At 41.8% G+C, this 19,697-nt stretch overlaps 1 protein-coding gene across 1 annotated transcript; it reads right to left on the bottom strand.

Moving 5' to 3' along the window:
- Window positions 1-272: 272 nt before the first annotated feature.
- On the bottom strand, window positions 273-17,982 carry Sell (selectin L). The gene is made up of 9 exons (XM_038350133.1): window positions 17,850-17,982; window positions 16,977-17,058; window positions 14,629-15,015; window positions 14,012-14,119; window positions 11,338-11,523; window positions 9,648-9,833; window positions 8,031-8,159; window positions 4,283-7,438; window positions 273-598 (listed from the first exon to the last, which is right to left on the bottom strand). Exons 1-8 carry the CDS (start codon window positions 17,850-17,852, stop codon window positions 7,353-7,355), a joined length of 1,167 nt encoding a protein of 388 aa, XP_038206061.1. The 5' UTR covers window positions 17,853-17,982; the 3' UTR covers window positions 273-598; window positions 4,283-7,352.
- Between the last annotated feature and the right edge of the window lie 1,715 nt (window positions 17,983-19,697).

Genomic DNA, 19,697 nt, shown 5'->3' on the forward strand with positions numbered 1-19,697 from the left:
TTCTTGGCTACGAGATGCTAGTGTGGAAGTTAGCCAGCACGGGGAAGGTGAGTGTGAGCAGCCACGGTGGCTTCCACTCACAGGAAGTGAGGCTACAGTGCAATGACACTTGTCTAACTTGAACAAAACAGCCTTCTTTGGAGGTGGAAAGCACGGTTTTTTATCATCTTCTTCATAGTTTATGGGCTATGTGCAGGAATTCGTTTCAGTTACATGTGTATCAAATTTTCACTGTTTGGTATCAGATCCAGTACTGAAGTAGGAAACAGGAGTTAGGAAAGAGCTGAGGTCAGACTTCTTTATAACCCCAGAGCAAACCCTTCTCCTCTCCACAGAAAAGATAACAAAATCCTGAGCTATATAAACAAAAATTACAGGCTAGGGTCAAGAGCTGAGTGAGCAGCGAGGAGGCTAGAGGAGCTGTCAATCACGTAGAAATCCCTCCAGACACCCTGAAGCAAACATTTCATCTTCACTGTGGGTGATGCCTGTGTGCAAAATCTTTGTGGGAGGATTTGAAGTTGTTTCCAAACTTTTTTTTTTTGGTACCTTGTGACTTTTCCTTTCATAGAGGATGAATTAGTATGGATCATCCATCCTGAAACAGAAACAAGAGATTATAAAAATTAAACTAAGGAGAATTTTTTCAATGGCAAAAAAATTAAAATGTCACTAATATAGATGAACATTTTTAGGTGAGAGAGGCAAGGAAACTGCAAACACGGAAGTGTCTGCAGCGGTAAACGGCCACTAACATGGAGAAGAGAAGCGAGGAGCTGCTTCCCTTTGGGAATTGTGGACAGGGTATGGAATATTTTCAAACAACTGGAGTAAAGACACTAGAGCAATATTTTACACCCTCGTGTATTACCACTCCAAAATTAATGTTTTAAAGAGTTGTTTTAGGTGTGTGTGTGTGTGTACGTGTGCGTATAAGTGAAGTTGTCTGAGCCAGAAGAGGGTGTCGGGGAGTCCCTCAAGTTGGAGATCCAGGCTGTTGTGAACCACCCAGTGCAGATGCTAGGTCTGAACTTGGGATTCTCCGCAAGAGCAGTACACTCCTGGCTGCTGAGTCAGCTCTCGGCACCATCCCCAACCCCATCTCTCCTCTAAGTAAATACTTTAAATGTCAGCTCTGACTCCCCTGGAAGTCCCGATTCTCTAAGAAGCTCCTCACAGATGCTCACACTGGAACATCTGCTGGTCCACAGATCACATCTGGTGATCTGCAACACTGCTAACTTCCACATCTAACATTTGAAGGACACTGCGTGCTGAATCACAGTGGAGAGGTGGGGACATGGAAGATGATATGTGCTCAAACGGAACATGAGGTCAGAGAAAATGAAAACCCATGAAAAGAATGGCATTTGTTCTAAATGCCAGATTCTGGTGGAACATGACTTAGAGACTTGATGGTAAATTTAGATTCATGAATATGGGTGCCATTGTATTTCTGTGTTTCAGCTGTGCCAATTCTTGGAAAGGGTGAGGAGAACCACATTTCTGTGTCTTTGCACCTTGCAAAAGGAGAAACCAGATTCTGAGGCTCTGGTCTCGTGATGAACTGTCAGGGTAAACCACCCAGGGCAGCTGCAGACTTGCTTGCCAGGGTAGAAAATAAAAATGTCTCTGAAAGCAGAATCTCACAGGCACCCTCCTCTGAGGGTTGGCATCATATCTTCCTGTGTATCTTGGGCGTAGCTTTTACCCAGGTAGAAGTTAGTAAACTAGAAACCAAATGAGGTGACAAACAGAACCCGTTTGCAGAAGAGTCAAAATAACTAGCAAAGAATCAAAACCACAAATGCCCAAGAGTCATTCATTCATTAGTCAGGCACTAATAGGAGTGAGTGCAAAGAACAGTGAGAATCAACCGAAGTCAGAAAAAAAATCCATTCGTGTTTTAGTGTGATAGTATTCATCTTCCCCTTGGCTTCTCTAGAGGACACACCCTATTATTCTCCACCCCCACCCTTCCTCAGTGCCATCACACAATGGTTTAGTGTTGAAAATAAATCACCATTACTGGAAGAGGAGGGCCTCTGGTCCAACGACTCTAACCTGGAAGTCAAGGAGCCTGAGCGTTAGAAGCATCAGAGGCATTATCCCTGGATGTAGTGTGCGACAGATCTCAGCTTCTCCCTTTATTCAACGACTTCCCTTCCCCCCTTTTGTAAAGCTACTGCCATTGTCCCCTCCTTTTGTCTCTTTCCTGTAATTAGGGATAGCAATGCTCCCTACCTACACTGACTTGTAAGCAATATTTAATCATTTGGGGACTTAAAACACTCAGAAGAGTAGTCAACAAGGAAAAGTATATCTGATCAAAGGTTTATCTTTATCTGTATGTATTGTTGCAAACTCTGTCACTTTCTCACGGCTGCAGTGTAAGTTATTTACTTAATGACCAAGATAGTATTTCAATATGATGTCCTCCATCCCTCCTAGCCTAAAATTTTATGAATAAAAATCACCTTAGCTAATTCCATGAGAGATGTCATGAGGCAGCCACTGGTGGTGAAGTGCCCTGGACACATGGGGGTGTGAGGGAGAGACAGCCTTTCTTTCAACTTCTATTGCACAGGATCTTCAGTAAACCAGGGCCCCTAGGAAACTCCACTCCTGGCCTCCCAGTTTGCCTTTAGAACCCACCTGACTTTGCCATTGTTCTTTCGGTTTATTTCCTATCCTGAACCTTTTGCTGATTCTCTCTCCCAGACTCTGCCAAATCTTCCAGATTTTTTGTGATCACTTAGACCAATGATTTTTCTTCAGTACAAATTCATCACCATCCTGTTCCTGGCTTTTATTCTCTCTGCACTTCTGCTTTGGTTTTTGTCTTGTTTTTGTCTTAACTCCCCGTAGTTAGATAATAATTCCCCCCGAGGTTGGAGTTCAATGATTATTGCTCTGAGTGTCTCGGTAAAACTTAGGCATTGTTTCTCCAATATGAAAAAAAAAGTTCAATAAACACCTATGTAGTTGAGTAATTGTAAAAAAAAGTTAACAAACTGTTAATAAACAATTGGTAACTAATTTTATGCTATTTTTGGTCAGCATCTTCAGCTGGCCCTCCCAATCCTTGAAATGAAACACACTACTTTTGTGCTGTAGCTATCACAGCAGGTGTTTTCTGTGGCCAGAACACCACCACTCTGGGTAGATAGAATGTACCAGCAGACTTTCACTCAGTGGGTGTGGAACACAAGAAATCTTACATCCTGTGGGTTTCCTGCTACAGAGATAGGAGACCAGTTCCACCAAAGAGACCCATTTTCTTACATAGGACTCCATCCACATAATTACAGAGTAAGAAGCCTCACTGGTCCCGGTCCCCACCGCAATCACTCTCCCCCTTCTTCGTGGCAAATTTAAAGAAGCAGAACACATTCTGCCTCCACCTGATTGATGTCCCCATCCCTTCCGCAGACTGACTTCTGTCTGTTCTATGCAGTGAAAATGGCCTTCCCACCAAGTCTTAATGCAAACCAGTGGAAATTGGACAGTTCTTCTGTATGAATTTAATAAGACTTTCCACTTTTGTCTTTCCTTAGTATCTGTGATCCCCAGTTATTCTTCAGTCATCCCCGTCTGTGTCTCTGGCCACCTCTTTTCATCTTCCTTTTCTTCCTTCCTACCAGGTAGGCCAGGCACTTCCACGTGTCTGTATTTTTCCTTCAGTATCTACACTCTATTGCTGTCTATTAGTCTAATGAAAGAACTATAACATTGAGAACAAAACTGGGGCAAATGCTTCTTTAGGTAGGTGAGTAGATTTCACATTCCACAGCTTTCCCTCCTCATTTCTGAAGGCCGGTGCTTATTAGAGCAGTAGCCAGTCCACCCCTTTCGTGTTAAGTATAAGGGCCTGTGGCTGGGCAGTCCCCTTTTTACAGAAATGTTAGTTATTGGACAATGCTCATTGAATTTAGATTGTTTCTCACCTATTTAGATGCTGGTCCTGTATACTAAGACAAGAAGAAACATAACAGTGTGCTTCTAACCCTCAAGGAAAACTCAGAGACAACCAGGAAACATTCCCATCATATGAAATCTCTTTTCTTGATAGACATATTTGTACATCCATTTATTTAATTTCCACTAGCATCAAAAACGTAAAGTTTTTAATGGAAGCCAGTGCTCAACTACCTTACCTGGAGATGCCATTGGTATGAGACCCCTGTGTAAATAACTACCATGGGCTTTTCTATCTATAACAGAAAACACCCTCTGGAAAACAGAGAGAAATGTATATGGGACTCTTCATTGAAATACTTACCTTTTCTGAGATTCTTGCCTAAAAACAAAAGAGAGAATAGAAAATGGTATCATTAAAAGTAGGCCATTTTAATTTTGAAAGTAAAGGCTGTGCCATCCCTATGACTCTCTTTTGAAGTGTGTTATGAATTTGCTAAGGGGCATCCACGTGTGACTAAGTGGCTCTGGGTACCAGCGAGCATTTGGTGCTGCAGTATGACGCAGGTGCTTCTTGGGACTCCATTCCACCTGCCGTGCTGCTCACGAAGCCAGAGCCTGGGCTGAATTCCTTCCTGATCACGCCCAGTGTCCCATTCGTAAGTTTCTATTACATTTCATTCTGCCTCCATCCCCTTCCTAAAGGACTTAGGTCCCAACCCTGGAAACAAATGGGTTGATGTTGCTCAGCTTCTCTTAAGGGTATCCTGAGAATTTTACTCTGGTCTGGTTAGTTAGTAGAAATCAGTGGGAACCGTGCAGCCTAACGTGAGTAACTAATGTGTTTTCATCTACTTATGCAATCATATGTATAATTCATATCTCATCAATTCATCTGCTTTCTCTTTTGATGGGCTTGCATGGGAGCTAGATCTGAAAGTCACTTCTGTCAAGTGGATAGGACTCCATGACACACATTTGTGTGCTAACGTGAGCCTGGGTTCCAACTTAGTTTTGCTTACTCGGTTGGGTTTTTCTTCTCCTTACTGTTTGGGTAATTTTGGTTGACTGCATCAAATGTATTTTGTGAACCGAATCACATTCTTTTTAGTGGAGAAAAAAGTAAAGATTGATTACTTAATGGTCTGATGAACTAATGTCTGTCAGAAAGACAAGGGAAAAATTAGAAAGAATGCTCTCTGAGGAAAAAAGGGGATGGATTTTATGTATTTCTGTGACTGTAAGCTAGTATTCTAGAACTGCCCCACACAGATTTTAGCTTTCTTGATGGGTTAGTTAAAGAAGAGGTATTTACAATGTTTAGGCCAAGGCAATACTCCAATTGCTCTTTAAAATACATTTTAAGTTCTAGAAAATAATATTGAAAAACTTTTCTTTCAAAATTTAGCTTTCAGATGATATGGACCAAATACATGGATTAGGGACAATCAAGTTCAAGTCCATTTGTTCATCTTCACAGATTTTTTTTTTTAGCAGCAATGAAAACAATGACAACAGATAAACAAAACCTGTTCCTACTGAGGGGGTGTCTTGTCCTGCTGAGGGGGTGTCTTGTCCTGCTGAGGGGGTGTCTTGTCCTGCTGAGGAAGTGCCTGGTTCTACTGAGGGAGTGTCTTCGAAGAAAGGAGAACTAAGGGAGACTGTGTTCAGTTTCGTGTACTGGAGTCACCCTGTGTGTTGGGTCAGATGGAAAACTCTTACAACCGAGTAACAAACAGCCTAATGAACCCAAAGGCAGACACTTTGGGGGGTTCAATTTAGGGTGGAAGAGGCACCTCTGACTCAAGCTGCTGCTAATGAACAGTTTTAGAGTTTGGCCTAAAAATGTCATCGCCTTGGAGAATGAGAAAGTTTAGGAGTACTGAGTGTTTCAGCTGAGCCCACAGCCAGAGCACTTGTTTATGGACCCAGGAAAAGAGAGCTAATGGCTAACTAGACCCCAAGATGCTTAGGGCATGGGCAGCCTTGCACCGGGTTCATAGGATCCCTCTGAAAGAACAGAGTTTGCTCCTTTCATTGGCTCTCACACTCTGAATCGCCCCCTGTCCCCCTTTCCCGTTTGATTAACCCAAATAAAACTATAACATGTATGTAATAATACATAATTACAGAATCATTATTTTCACTATGATTCTTACAGATGTGTCTGTTTGATCTCTATGGGTTTTACTTGGTAGCCAAGCTACCAATTCTACCAGTGTCTCTCCAGGGGGAAGAAAGGGATACTATTCATGTTGTAAAGAGCCAACTTACAGCTAAAAATTTTGGAGGACAAAGTCATTCACTTGCAAGCTGGAGAGATCTGTAGATGTTTGACAGCTGAAGGCTATTGAAGACAACATAGTTACCCTGAATTTCCCTCCAGGGCCAGTGATCTCTGGGAGCTGGCAACTCTCTTGGTGGCATAACTGTCACTAGCCCAAGAGCCCGTTATCTGTTTCCTGTTTGCCCCACTCTGATTCCCACAGCAGGGGCATGCCATTTTCAGGTTATCAGTTTGAGATCTTGTACAGAAATGACTGACTCCAAGGTTAAAGCTTTAAAAACAACCCACGGCTCTTCTCATGGCACACATAATGCAGCCATAGCTAGCTAGCACCCACCAAGCACATGGGACTTCGATTCCATTCCTTTGTATCTACAACCACCTAGAAAGGGATGGAATTTGGGGGGGGTGTCATTACCCTTCTTATTAATAGGACATAGCGCCCTTGGAGTTATTGAGCTAATAGCCACCTTTTCAGGGAGCATGTGTAATGAATGGCTATCTTGTTCTCCATTCAAGGCGGCCAGACAGTCAAAGTGAGGTTTGACACCTCGGTGAAAGACTAACCAGTGGTGAAAGAAAAATGTCATTCTTTATTTTGTGCTGGCGCTGTAGTCAGTACTTAGAATAGTCTTGTGTGGTAGCAGTATCAGAACACATGGAATTTCTATCAGCAGAAGAGATGTTTAAACTGTCCAGTGTGACACATTATAGTTAGTGGCATCCTTGTACACAGATAGTGCACTCTCCCTTGTCTTTACAGATTGGTGGAAAATGAGTCTACCTCCTCCTATTTTTAAATTTGGACAGAAGATCAAATCATAGCGGAAGGCTGTTAGAGACCCGTAGGTAATATTTCTTTCATTGCCAGGTCACATGGGCTGTGTAATAAAATATACACTAATGGCTCCAGTGGAAGGGAAACATAAGTGGCCATCAGCTTACATCACAGGAAGAAGTGCATAGGAGTCAGCAATTGCCTTAAGGTCATTCATAGCCCCTGACCTTAATACCGGGGATCTCTAAAGCTGCAGGGGTCTATGCATTTTACAGTTTTGAATAGATCTGTTGGATGAACTTGGACAAAGGTGGCAGTCAACACCCAAAGCCTGCTGCAGACTGTGGGCCTATGGCTGGTATACTGATCTCACCTGAAGGCAAAAGAATATTCAGAAGAGAGAAAGGGGGCCAAAGGAAGAATGTCGTGTTCTTGTGTAGTGTTCCATCTATTTCCTGGTGGGGTGACAAAGAATAAAGTTTTGAGGAAGCTTTTCCCCTTTTCTTTTTTCCCCAACTTTCTGTCTTCTTTCCACAATATATATTATACTAGGTTCCAGCCTCAGTGAAGAGATTCTAGAGAGAATCCACAAGCATTTCTTCCAAGGGCAATACAACTTCCACGTGTCAATACCCAGACCGTTATGTGACTCTCAAGGAGATCAGATGTTTAAAAAAAACCTTAGATAATAATAGATTTACTTCCCAATGATACTGTAGTGCTAAGATCAAAGTCATCCAGGGTCCTGGAAGACAGTGGCAAATGCATCCTCTCTTCAAACAGCTATAGGACCAAAGAACCATTACAATGTCTCATCTAGCAAGCTCCTCATAGCAAGCCTTCATGAGGTGTGAACCATTGGCTGGCTCTTTTAAATAAATATGTATATCAAGTTCAGGGTCTCCAGGGACGTCTGCCTACCGAGCATAGAAGTTGCTTGGCACCTGCTTCAGCTAAACCTCTTGCACTTTATTTCCTGTGGGGTTTCTTTCTCTTCTCTTTCCACTTTAACATTGTTTTTACTTTGATGTTATTGAGCGCACCTACCTCTTTTTAACCTCCTTGCCAGCCAAATGATAAATGCCAGCCCCGAGAATGCAGTAACTGTGACAGCCACCGGAATGAAGAGGGGGTTATAGTCGCCTTCCTTGATCTTTGAGAAACTTCTGTCTGTCTCTGAAAGAAGAGTCAGAAAAGCATATGCTATGAGACCAAATCATTATTCCCATAGTCCAGCTCATGATATTTGTCATTTTGCTCTCCTGAAAGTCCCGCAGTGATAACATCTACCTCAGATGAGGAAAGTAGCGCAGAAAGTCCATGATGGGTATGCGACAGGGCTCACCTCTAGCCTAGTGCTTACAAGAGCACAGTTCTCAGATCTGCAGTGCATGGAATTCCTGGAGAGGAGTCTAAAATCACTGACAAGAAGTAATTACAGTGATGTTCTATCCCTGGTATCATTTAAAAGTTGACTTCTGAGCCCAGAGAAGGGCTAGGACATTTAACATAGAACTGCAAGGAAAAGGAAGTCAGCCATCTGAGCTGGGCAACTTGTCAATCAAAGGAAGCCGTTCCAACTCCTTAATTTACAGAAGGTGTGCAAAAATGTTACACTGTCTGTATGTAATGGTCTGCAATGATCTAAAGGGATACACTTGTACCACTTCCCTTCATTTCCATCCAAATAAATTAAGAGGACACCTCTACATATCCCTTTGCAAATGCAAACTAGTCTTGTTTATAGCCTTTTTTTGAAAAGAATATTTATCTGAAAAAAAAAAAGTCTGTCTTCTGATGCCTCCAGGTGAAGGAATCTGCTTTTATATATTGGCAACTGTTGGCTTGCGAAAGATGAGGAAATGAAAACTCAGTCGAGTTAAAAGGAAATGTACTTAGTGAGCCTAGCACACAGCCTTGCTGCACCTCTGCTTTGCCCCTCCCTGCCCACACCCACCCCACTGTACACTAAACACCCTGAGATCTTCCTTGACAGCTTCTTCGGGGCCTATCATTTCTGTACTCTGTGCAGATGGTATCAGGGCAGACACTGGTAGCTGCCATTTCATAAGCTGATTTAATGCACCGTTATTTTAGCATTTTTTATTTTATTGAGCTCTACATTTTTCTCTGCTCCCCTCTCTGCCTCTCCCCTCCCCTTCAACCCTCCCCCAAGGTCCCCATGCTCCCAATTTACTCAGGAGATCTTGTCTTTTTCTACTCTGTTAGGGAGTATATACACAAAGATGAGGAAGACATGGTTCTTCTCATGCACAGATAGATTTAGAAGAATCAGCTAAGGATAATGGAGAACTACTGTCCGTTGTGTTGGGAGTTAGGTAGTCATTGGTGACCTTTGAAGAGGCATTTCAAAGGACTAACAGAGAAATCAGGTTGTGGTGGAACTGAAGATATGGATAATCTAGAAATAAGTAGACAAAGGATTTAAAAGTAAGAGGAGAGTTAAGGCTGAAAAAAAAATAATTATAATAAAAGCAGAGGCTGAGAATAGCCAAGGATTTTATAGCGCATGAATGCATATAAATTTCTTTTTTAGGCCACATGTATTGAGGGAGATGGAATTTAACTGTGTATTATATTTTCCCACCTACTATCGATCAGTTCCACCTTTAATTCTTGGTATTTGCGAGCACAATTACTCACTTTGACATAGAGGACGAGGACTAGACCAGACGCCAGCCGTCCCGCAGACACTTATTCGCTCTCCAATTAAGTCGGTTCCTTCTGAGCAGGTGAAGGTACAGGCAGAAGTGAAGCTGAAGTTGGCCAGGGGGTGACTGCATTCCATCGCTCCCAGGTCAGGTGCTGTGAGTGGCTGGCACTGAGTCACTTCCGTGACGACACAACGACAAACCAGTATTTGTGACCAAAGGCATTTTTCAAGCTTTTATTAGCCTAAACTAATTATGTATCGTAATGGATTTTATCATGGCATTTCTATAGACGATGTATGGATTGTAGTTTGACCACATTCAAACCACCCCCTGTAGCCTCTCTAATCCCACTCTCAATCTCTTTGTTAGTCTTGAGGCTTTTTGTTTCATTTGGTTTTTAGCTTTTATGCACATGAGTACCTGCATGTATGTATATGCTGCATAGGAGTATCGACTGGAATTACAGCTGATACTGAGCCACCTATTGTGACCCAATCCAGGTCGTCTGCTGGAGGAACAAGTGCTCTTAAGCCTTGAGCCTTCTCTCCAGCCCCCAGGCAAAAGTTTTAGACCAAAGCTACCAGACTTCATCACTGCAACCATCCATGTGAACCTAGAAATTTCTAATTTGTACGAATTGCATTTGACAGTGCTTCCAGGATTGTTTTCTTAATGTGCTATTGAGTAACAATTTGTCAGGGGTGGAGCCAACAAGACACTGATAGCCCATGGTGGTACAAGGTAGCCATTCCCAACTGCTGCCTTAGCAAGGCATTGTGCCAACCCTGCTGGAAATGTCAGACCATACAGCCTTGGACGTAAGAGCTTCCATGGTACATTCTTGGTGATTGTAAAGATGTCAACCTTCTCGTGGATCGTGACATCTGCTCAAGCAGTTTTGACAGACACCCCCATTCCCCTAAGCAGGCTTAACTTTATAGAATTCATCCCTTACATTGATTCAGTTCTATAATTTCAATGATGGATTTTGGTTTTCATTAGAGAATTGAACTAGAGAACCAGAAATATAAATGTAGAAAGCACAACCTGAACTTTATACATACAAACCCAACCAGTCTTTTCCCCATCAATGTGTGGCAAAACTTGTCAGCCAAAAAAAGATGAAACCTACTCTGTTTCAGTGGAAACAGAGAGAATGGCCTTTGTTTTTCGCAGCAGTTGTTATTCTCCTGAGAGTTACACAGGAGAAAAACAAATAAATGACGACTTCTAAAACATACCAAATGAAACAACCAAGAAAGACCTCTACTACTCCTGAAGGAACAGGGTTGGTGCTAAATAAGGCACCACATAAAATGGGTGTTATTGGAAGGAGAGAACCAAAATTCAACAGAGGTTCATCAAGGCTTTATGCCATGACAATGAGAAAAATAAAATATAGAGTATAACTGCAATGCATTGCCATAAGTCACATTATAAAATGTCAGGTGGCTTTAAAGACTTATGATTTTTTTCTTTGGTTTTTGCTTGTTTGTTTGTTTTGGAGTTTTGCCTTTCATTTGAATAAGGAAAAACACAACTTTTGAAAAGCACAATCAAAGTTGTGTTGAATTTTATAGCAGAAAAAGAGACAGACTTCTAGGCAAGACTCCCCTGTGTTTTCTCAGATTATAGGCACAAGCTTGCCACAGCAAACTCTCCAACCTAAAGTCACTCACCTTGACAGACAGGCTCTAGGGATGTCCAGTTTCCATACGGTCCGCAGTGGGCTTCTCCAGTCCCAAGTAGCTCTGTTCCCTCAGAACAGTTGAAAGTACACTGTGATTGGAAGCTGAAGTGTCCCCAGCGGTGAGTGCAGTCCATGGTACCCAGTTCTGGGGCCTTCAATGGCTCGCACTGGACCACTTTAATGGAGAGAGCAGCAGGGTTGGAAAGAGCTATGAGATTCAGATGGGTTTGAGTCTTGTCTCTGCTTGATAATTCCTGGTCTGTATTTGGGTCTAAAGACATATTTTAGGAAGAAATGGTCTCTGAACTGCATTTTAAAGATGATCAGATGTGCTGTCCACAAGCAGAATCGGAGAGAAGATCTTCTACAAAGTCAACAGAACACAAAGTACATGTGGAAAATAGAAAACTACCAAGCGTTGAGACTGACATGAAGAGAGGAGCCGAGACAAGGCGCTCATCGTCTTCACCCCTCAGTGAGCACTTGCTATGTATCAAGCATCATTCCTCAACTTAAAGGGCTCAGATTTTACCAAGACAAATGATAGAGATAAATTAGTGAGCGGTCTTATGTGTCTGGTATGTTCTGATTATTTTTCATCGGTCAGCCTGCCTGCATTATGATTGACTTACTCGAAGGGAGGTAATTTAAAGTTCTGGAGCTCGTCTAGGGACTACAGCAGTAACAGGAGAGAAACAACAAGGGCAAGAGGAGTAGACACGTAGGAGAGAAACTGGAGACATCCCAAGTTGTAATATGTAATTAACAAGGGCACTGGTTGGGAAGAAGAGTGGAGAATGGCAGAAGTAGGATGGGGAAAGGAGGTGAATGTAGTCTCTGTGCGTTATATGCCGCTGTGCTGGTGCCAGGAAACTAAAACAACTAAAAATTATCTTATTGATTTGTACGTGTATGGGTCTTTTGCCAGCACATGTATCCATGCACTATTTGTGTGCCTGGAGCCAAAGGAGGCTGGAAGAGGGCATTGTCTCCCCTGGAATGGAGTACAGATGTCTGTGGGCCACTATGTGGATGCTGGGAATAGAACTCAAGGCTGCTAGAAGAGCAGCCAGTGCTCTTCAGCTAAACCATCTCTCAGCCCTATGAAATCAATGACAGTTTTGAAGATTGAATTGGCATTAGGGTATCATACCCACGTGTCGGAGGAGGTGAAAGTTTCACACTAGTATCATTTCATATGCCATTTCCATGTAATGTGGTTAAAACCGCAAAAGAAAAGTGGCTGGGGCCACTTGACTGGTACAACACATCCAAGACAACATCCTTGGGATGGGTTGAGGTCATAGCCGAATACAGAGTTGTCACTCCAAAGAGCATATAGATAGAAATCCGCAAAATTTAGGAAAGTTGATGAAAGAAACAAAGTCAGAATAACAATAGAAAAGATAGCTGCTGAGACGAAGGGTTCATGGCCTTGGCTAAGCACCGATGGAAGAACCCAGGAGAAATTGTTATACTTAAAAAACATCAGAAAAGGATATGTTTGGAAGCAAGGAAGAAAAGACGAGGTTGAAAAAGGAGTGAAATAGATGGGCGGACCAATAATACTGTGGAGCTGCACCGTATGGGAAGAGTCACCGCTTTGGGGATAAGTGAATTAGTCAGATCTAATCCAGGTGGTTAATACCGAAATTAATTTGAGTTTCAGTCCTTTATTCCTCAAAAACTTTAATTTTCTTCTTACAACTTTCCATTGTATGTGTTAGACACATCAAACACATCTTGAAACTCAGCCAGCCTCAATTAAAAGATCCAATACTCCTTTCAGGCGTAGTTGGCTGAGTCCAAGCCTCTGACTTTGCACATGCGCATGCTCTCCTTTCCAATCTACTACCACATCTTTGAGAGACACCGTAAGGCTCCCAATGACTCTTCCCATCCCCTCTTTCTTGGAGATCCTAGCAGAGCTGTGTTGTTTCTAGGATAATTGTCCTCGGTGTTGGTGGCGAGACACTGAGTAGCCACTCGTCACAAATAGAGGACAAGCGACTTAATTAGGAGCTCCCTCCACGAGCTTATTGCTGTTCATATCACCTTTGATCAATGGACTTACATGATTTCTATTAATTAACTGTAAATCCCACAAGTATAGAATCTTTAACAATTCAGAAATATGCAGTTAGATTTAGTGCATAGGATAACCATGACATCATCTATGTATCATATGTGAGTTCTTCCTTTACGGTTCCTCACCATGTCTGTCTATAGAAGAGCAGGAGGCCCTTCCAGATAGATCCCTCACTCTCCTAATGACAAATATAATTGTTTCTGTCAGACTTCAGAGTTCTACTTAATCCAGCAAGCTCATTAGATTACTACATCCTTGAAAGGTGAGATCTACAACACCTGGTTTCTTATTGCAATCTGCTCAGCTTGGGCAAATCTTAACACCCTGTCCCTTGTGGTACTTCAAAAACATGTGTGAAGTAAATTGAAACTGCATGTTGACTTGTGAAATCTTTACAGGAAGATAACATTGTGAAAACCCAACTTTCTGTTCAGAACTTCCCATTTCTTAGAATGGCCAATATTGTTTTGTTCCCGCGGTATTGTTTTGTCCCAACAAGTTGCTATCCTAGGCTACTATGGCTCTGGTGACTTTTGGCAGGAAGAAACAGACAAACAGAAAGGAGGAGGCTTACCATACTGACACTGGGGCCCATAAAACCCCTCGTCACAGTTGCAGGTGTGGTTGTTGATGGTTTCCACGCATTCTCCATGGCCACTGCAAGACCCTGACTGGCAAGAGGCTATAAGCAGATTAGACAAAGACATTTTAGTGGGATCCCATCCATAGTCCCTTCCTCACACAAGAAAGATTTGCTTAAGTATTCAACAATATTTTTTTGCATTATAGTGCATGCTAAAATTTTTATTTATGGGCTAGTCTAGCCATTTGGCATAGATATTTATTGGGTTTTAGAATGAATTAACTCATAGTAACACTTTATATGATTTTGGAGGTGTTAGCAGAAGACCTTGAAAAACCACCCAGCTCTCAGCACCGTCTTCCTGCCTGTCACCAGGACACAGGCTGTCTAACCCTATTTCCCACATAACATACTGGCAACCTGGATAGAACTTGACCTAGTTGTTGAGCACATTTTGTTACACACAAAATACCCAGAAGTGCTATGCTTAACGTCTATTTGGGATTTTTTTTTTCAGAGTGAACTAGCAGTTTCTGGGTAATGAGTCTGATCATTTTAACTTTGGTCCTCCTGAGTCAGAGATGGATGGGAGTCTAGTCACTGCTCACCTGTGTAGCAGAGAGCTGCCTTTCGCTTGTGGCAGGCATCGTCGTTCCATTTCCCAGAGTCTTTTTCCCTCTTGATATAGATCTCTACACAGTCCTCCTTGGACTTCTTATTGTTGGGCTCTCCAGCTCCCCAGTTCTCTGCTTCTTTAGTGAGAGGCTTGTTGGTTCCCACCCATGTCCATGTGCTTCCAATTTTCCGGATTCCTATCCAGTAGTAACTAGGGTTTTTGGGCAATGTCTTCTCCAAATACTCAATTTCTCTCTTGTTTTGTATGGCCACTAGATCTGTGTAGTTTTCCTTGCAGAACTTTCTAGCATTTTCCCAGTTCATGGATTTTTTAGAATAGTGGTATGTCCAACAGTGAGTTCCATGGTGCGCCAGGAAGTCTGAAAAACACAAGACAATGTGAGGACTCATAGGGTGTTCTAGGACTAGGCACGGATGCAGGCTGCCCATCACTCAGACATGTAGAAACAAGACTCCAAAAGAGCAGGTGCACATCTCAGGGTCACAGTATTAGGCACTGGCAGACTTGGAGCATACTCAAGGACTACTATACATAAATATATCTTTGTAGTTTTATTTTAATGAAAGTTCTTTCTCAAAATTCTTTCAAGTGTAATTTATCCAGCATACTTTAGAAATGGTGTCACTAACAGCTTTAAAATTCACGCTATGCTTTCTAAATCCTGGGATAACTTCCTAAAGGCCAATATTTATTACTGCTAACACAGTACACATGTGAAATTTCTCTGCTAGGTGAAGTAAAATAGGATCAGGAAGAACAATGACATAATTTTAAATACTTTCTTGTCACATAAAAATGTAGTGCTTTATTGTAGAATAGGCTGCTATTGGGAAAGCCTCAATACACTGTTAAATTGTTGTGCATCTAAACTCATTGTAAAGAAAGAACAATGTATATAAAAATAATGCAAGGACACAAAGTTTGTGTCCTACATTCAAAGATACTCAAAGAATGGTGTTCAATAAACATGGGGGTTCAAACATGAGGGCTTTAAAGAAATCAAATACAAAACATAATTGTACACAATGATCATGAGAATATTGACCTTCTAAGTATGGTCTGATCTCTGTGAAATAAGATTTTACAGTAAGATAAAAGATTTCACAGCCATCAGCTCATTGAGTTTTTATTTTATAAGGCGAGTACTACAGGGAAATACCAAAACTGCCTTCTAAATGTTTATGCTCATGTTTATACCCTTAGTCCTGAGCTGCTCTCAACCTGGGTCAGAGAAATTTCTTTTTAAAGTAGATAGCAGTCAATAGAGGGGTGCATAGCTGTTATATTCTGGGAATAAGAAACTCAGTGCTCAGCCCTAAATGAGACATCTATATTAACCCCACAACCATCAAGGCTCATTGCAGAAGAGACACAAGTAAGAGCCAGAGAATGGGGATGGATACTGTGAAATGCTGTCTCCTGGACATGATGTGGTTAATGCACCCATCAGCATAGATGGGATAGAGGATCTCCAGGCCCCACCCCTTACTGAGGAGCCATTGGCAATTCATAGTTGCTGGGGGTGGGGGGACATCATTCTTGCTGGGGAAGTGGACTCGGCTAGGTTTCCCATGCCCCGGTGGATGGATCACATCCATGAATATATGGGTATCAAAAAAGGGAAGAAAAAAATAAAGACAGGAAGTTAGGAGGGGCGTCTTGGGAGGGACATGGTATGGGGAGTTGAAGGGGAAAGGGCATATAAATATGATCATATTTTATTGTACATGCATAAAACTCTAAAAAGTAAAGAAAAATTAACAAAACAAAAACAGTATGTGTTCACTTGTTCTGAGCTGAAAATCCAAGTTAGGGAAGACAGAGTCATGAGTTTCTTAAGCCATGGTTTTAAAAGTTCAGATTTGTCGATGAAGAGTCTCTAAGGCTTAAACATAAAACATGTATGATCAGTAGAAAGACAAAAAGCCCCCCAAACAGAAACTAAAACCAAGCCCCCAAGCAACCCATGCTATAACCATAGAAGCTCATTTGGTGCACAGCAAGCTACTAATAGAAAATAGAGTGTAAAGCAAGTGTTCCAGCAGTAAGTGTATTATCTGAGGTTTCTCAGCTGCATTCCTTCATAGTGGAAGGCCATTGTGTGGTTCTCAAGATTTGTGTCCTTCACTAGAGAATGTGGCGTGTAAGGCCGGTATTCAGGGCTCAGAGAACTGTTGAAGGTCAGAGGAAAAACAGAGTCTTTAAAAGAATCAATAGCCATCTATCTGATTATTTTCCACTGGATTATATACTCTCAATGAATATTAAGCAAAGAATAATCACAAGGTATAAAAGCTTAGCAGAATACGAATGACATACCACAACAGAGCACTGTCCAGACACACAGCTTGAGGATGCTCCATGAGCCCCACCGAGTACTCTGGCATCTCCATGGAAACACCTGTAAATGAAAGGGAACATGTTATTTAAACTCTGAACTACAAACTTAGATTCCCTTAAGGCAGTGCCCCACAATTTTCTTAAAATAAAACATAAAGCTTAGCAGCCCAGTGCATTATTCAAGGTAAAATATTAGGAGAACACAGCTGAGAACAATGGCAACAAGTTCACTCCCAGATGCTGCACTGTTTTATTTCATTTTGTCTCCATGTTTAAGTCCCAAGCTGTTGATCATATTGCTGGGATGTTTTTCTATATTTTAGTAACCTTTCTATGTGCTTTTGGGCTGAGCTTTAAATCAAACTAAACACTATTTTGAGCGCATGTTTTTAATGTTAGTTGGTGTTTAATGGACTAATGATGTTCAAATTTGCTGTCTTATCACACTAGGTCATGATGGATTCATATATGAGTAATAGGCACCAGAAAAGGAAAGCAATTCTTTTCTCCAAGAAAGAAGCAATAAATTCTGAATAGCCCAAACAATGAATCCATGAATTTTTCTGCACATCTTAAGGCTGTAGTTAGTTTTGCTTGTATCACTTCTCAGGTAGCCACTCTGTGTCACTGAGAAGTCATAATCTCAGTAGTACCTCTTCCAGCATCTCCTCAGCACAAACACCAATGGAAGGAATCAACAAGAAACAGTCTAGAGTCATCTCTTTGAGAAAACAAGGTTTTTTGTTTGTTTGATTACTTGTTTCTCTCTTTCTTAAAACCCCTTGCCACCTGCCTCTTCAAGCCCCAGGAAACATTTGAATATCTAGAGATCTCATAGGCTGGAAGGCTCACCATGGCTTGCTGGACTCTCTGCAGTTCCTCTGCAACCCTCAGTCTTTAGCAGCTGGGGCTCTGGGTTCTTGCACAAGGAGGGTGTGCTGTGCTCAGGAAGAATGTGCTAAGTATCACCAACAGGGCTTGCTCTTTTTCATTTCTCTAACCCAGTCTCACATCCTCCACCCCCTTTTCTTCCCCTTTCTCATCTCTCTTTCTTTCTCCCCGCCCCTTTCCTAAACTCTGCCCTGAGAACACAATAGCTGACTTGGAGCTGTGACCACTGGGTTCTTTTGCACACCCTCCCGGTCTTTTCTGTTCACCTGTGCATCCTTTCCTTCCTTCTCCTCTTGCTTCCCTTTGTGTTTCTTGTTGTTTAGTTTCTTTAGCAGAAACACCTGACTGTGGAGTAGGAGGCCCTGATAGTGCCACAGATAGAAACTTACTTCAGATCCAGTTATGATGCTGTTGAACTTCGTTAGCTCTCTCTAGAAGACTTGGCCCAACTCTGTTCCTTCCCTCTCTCTTTCCTTGCTCACCCCCTAGTGGAAGTACTTGTTAATGGCTCTTCTGAAAGTTAAATCCTAAACACAGTCCCCAAACTCTATCCTTTTTGCCTTAGGAAGGTTTGGGGACCCAGAAATACCTTGAGTATAAAATGTGAAAGAGATGAAACCATATATGAAATTTGAATTCAGCCAATTAAAGGCAATCTGAAACCAGTTACTGACATAATAGTGCTTGCGTTGTAAGAAAGTTAGTAATAGTGACAAAGATCAAAGCATGCACTGTGCCAACACACACACACACACACACACACACACACACGTGCGCACACGCACACACACACAAATAGTAATAGCAATAACAACAGTAGCATTTAACAGGTCATATTAATTACCTTTCAATATCTAAAACACTATGGAGGAGAAACAGTACTAGTCTTATGTTTTAAAATTTATTTGTTCTTAGGTAATTTCATAGCTCCTTGGTACTTAATCCACCTCCAATCTGAATGGCTATCATCTCTTGGAAACTCGCCAACTCATTTCTCACCTTCATGTGCTTTCTTGCTTTTTATAACCTACTATGTCTATGTAGTGCTGCATGTAAGAATTTTAGCTGATCTTCCTGGCTTGAACATGTGCAGATAGCCATGCCTACAGTGAGTCCATGGGTGTAACAGTTCCATCATTGAAACAATGACTGAGAAACAGGAGAGTACGTGTTGTGGGATCCCATATGCTGTGAATATGTGTTGTTCTCATTGGTTGATAAATAAAGAAGCTTTAACCTATAAAAACGCAGGATAGAGCCAGGAAGAAAAATCTAAGCAGAGATACAGGTGAAGAAGGGTGAAGTCAGGGAGATGCCAGCCAGCCACTGAGGCAGTAAGAAATGTAGAAAATGAGGCAATGTCATGGCCATGTGGTAATACATAGATTAATAGAAATAGGCTAATTTAAGTTGTAAGAACTAGCTAGTAATAAGCCTGAACCATCAGCCAAGCATTTATAATTAATATTAAGCCTCAGAGTGGTTATTCAGGAACTGGTGGGTGGGAAAGAAACCTCCAGTTACAAGCATATATGCAAGTGAAGGACCAGGAGACCCAGTGATATAATTCAGCTCAGGGCCCAAAGCTTGAGAATTAGGATTGCCATCATTCTATACCAGGGTAAAATGAATGTCATAATTCAGGGTGATTTTGTTCTGGCTCCAACATGAAGTTCAATTTGGATACTTAATGAGTTGGATAAGGTCTGCCCATATCAGGCCTGTGCGTTAATCCTATAATAATAGGAAGAGTGTATGTATTAATAGGGGGGAACCTCACTGTGAACCTAGTCCTGGGGGATAATTAAA

This window comes from Arvicola amphibius, chromosome 12, assembly GCF_903992535.2.
Source record: "Arvicola amphibius chromosome 12, mArvAmp1.2, whole genome shotgun sequence".
Taxonomy (NCBI): domain Eukaryota; kingdom Metazoa; phylum Chordata; class Mammalia; order Rodentia; family Cricetidae; genus Arvicola; species Arvicola amphibius.

Coding starts and splice junctions, on each gene's coding strand:
- Sell (XM_038350133.1), bottom strand. Junction 11,524..14,011: donor TGGGCCCCAGTGTCAGTATG/GTAAGCCTCCTC, acceptor TCTCCATTAAAG/TGGTCCAGTGCGAGCCATTG. Junction 8,160..9,647: donor TCCTCGTCCTCTATGTCAAA/GTGAGTAATTGT, acceptor CTCTTCTTTCAG/AGACAGACAGAAGTTTCTCA.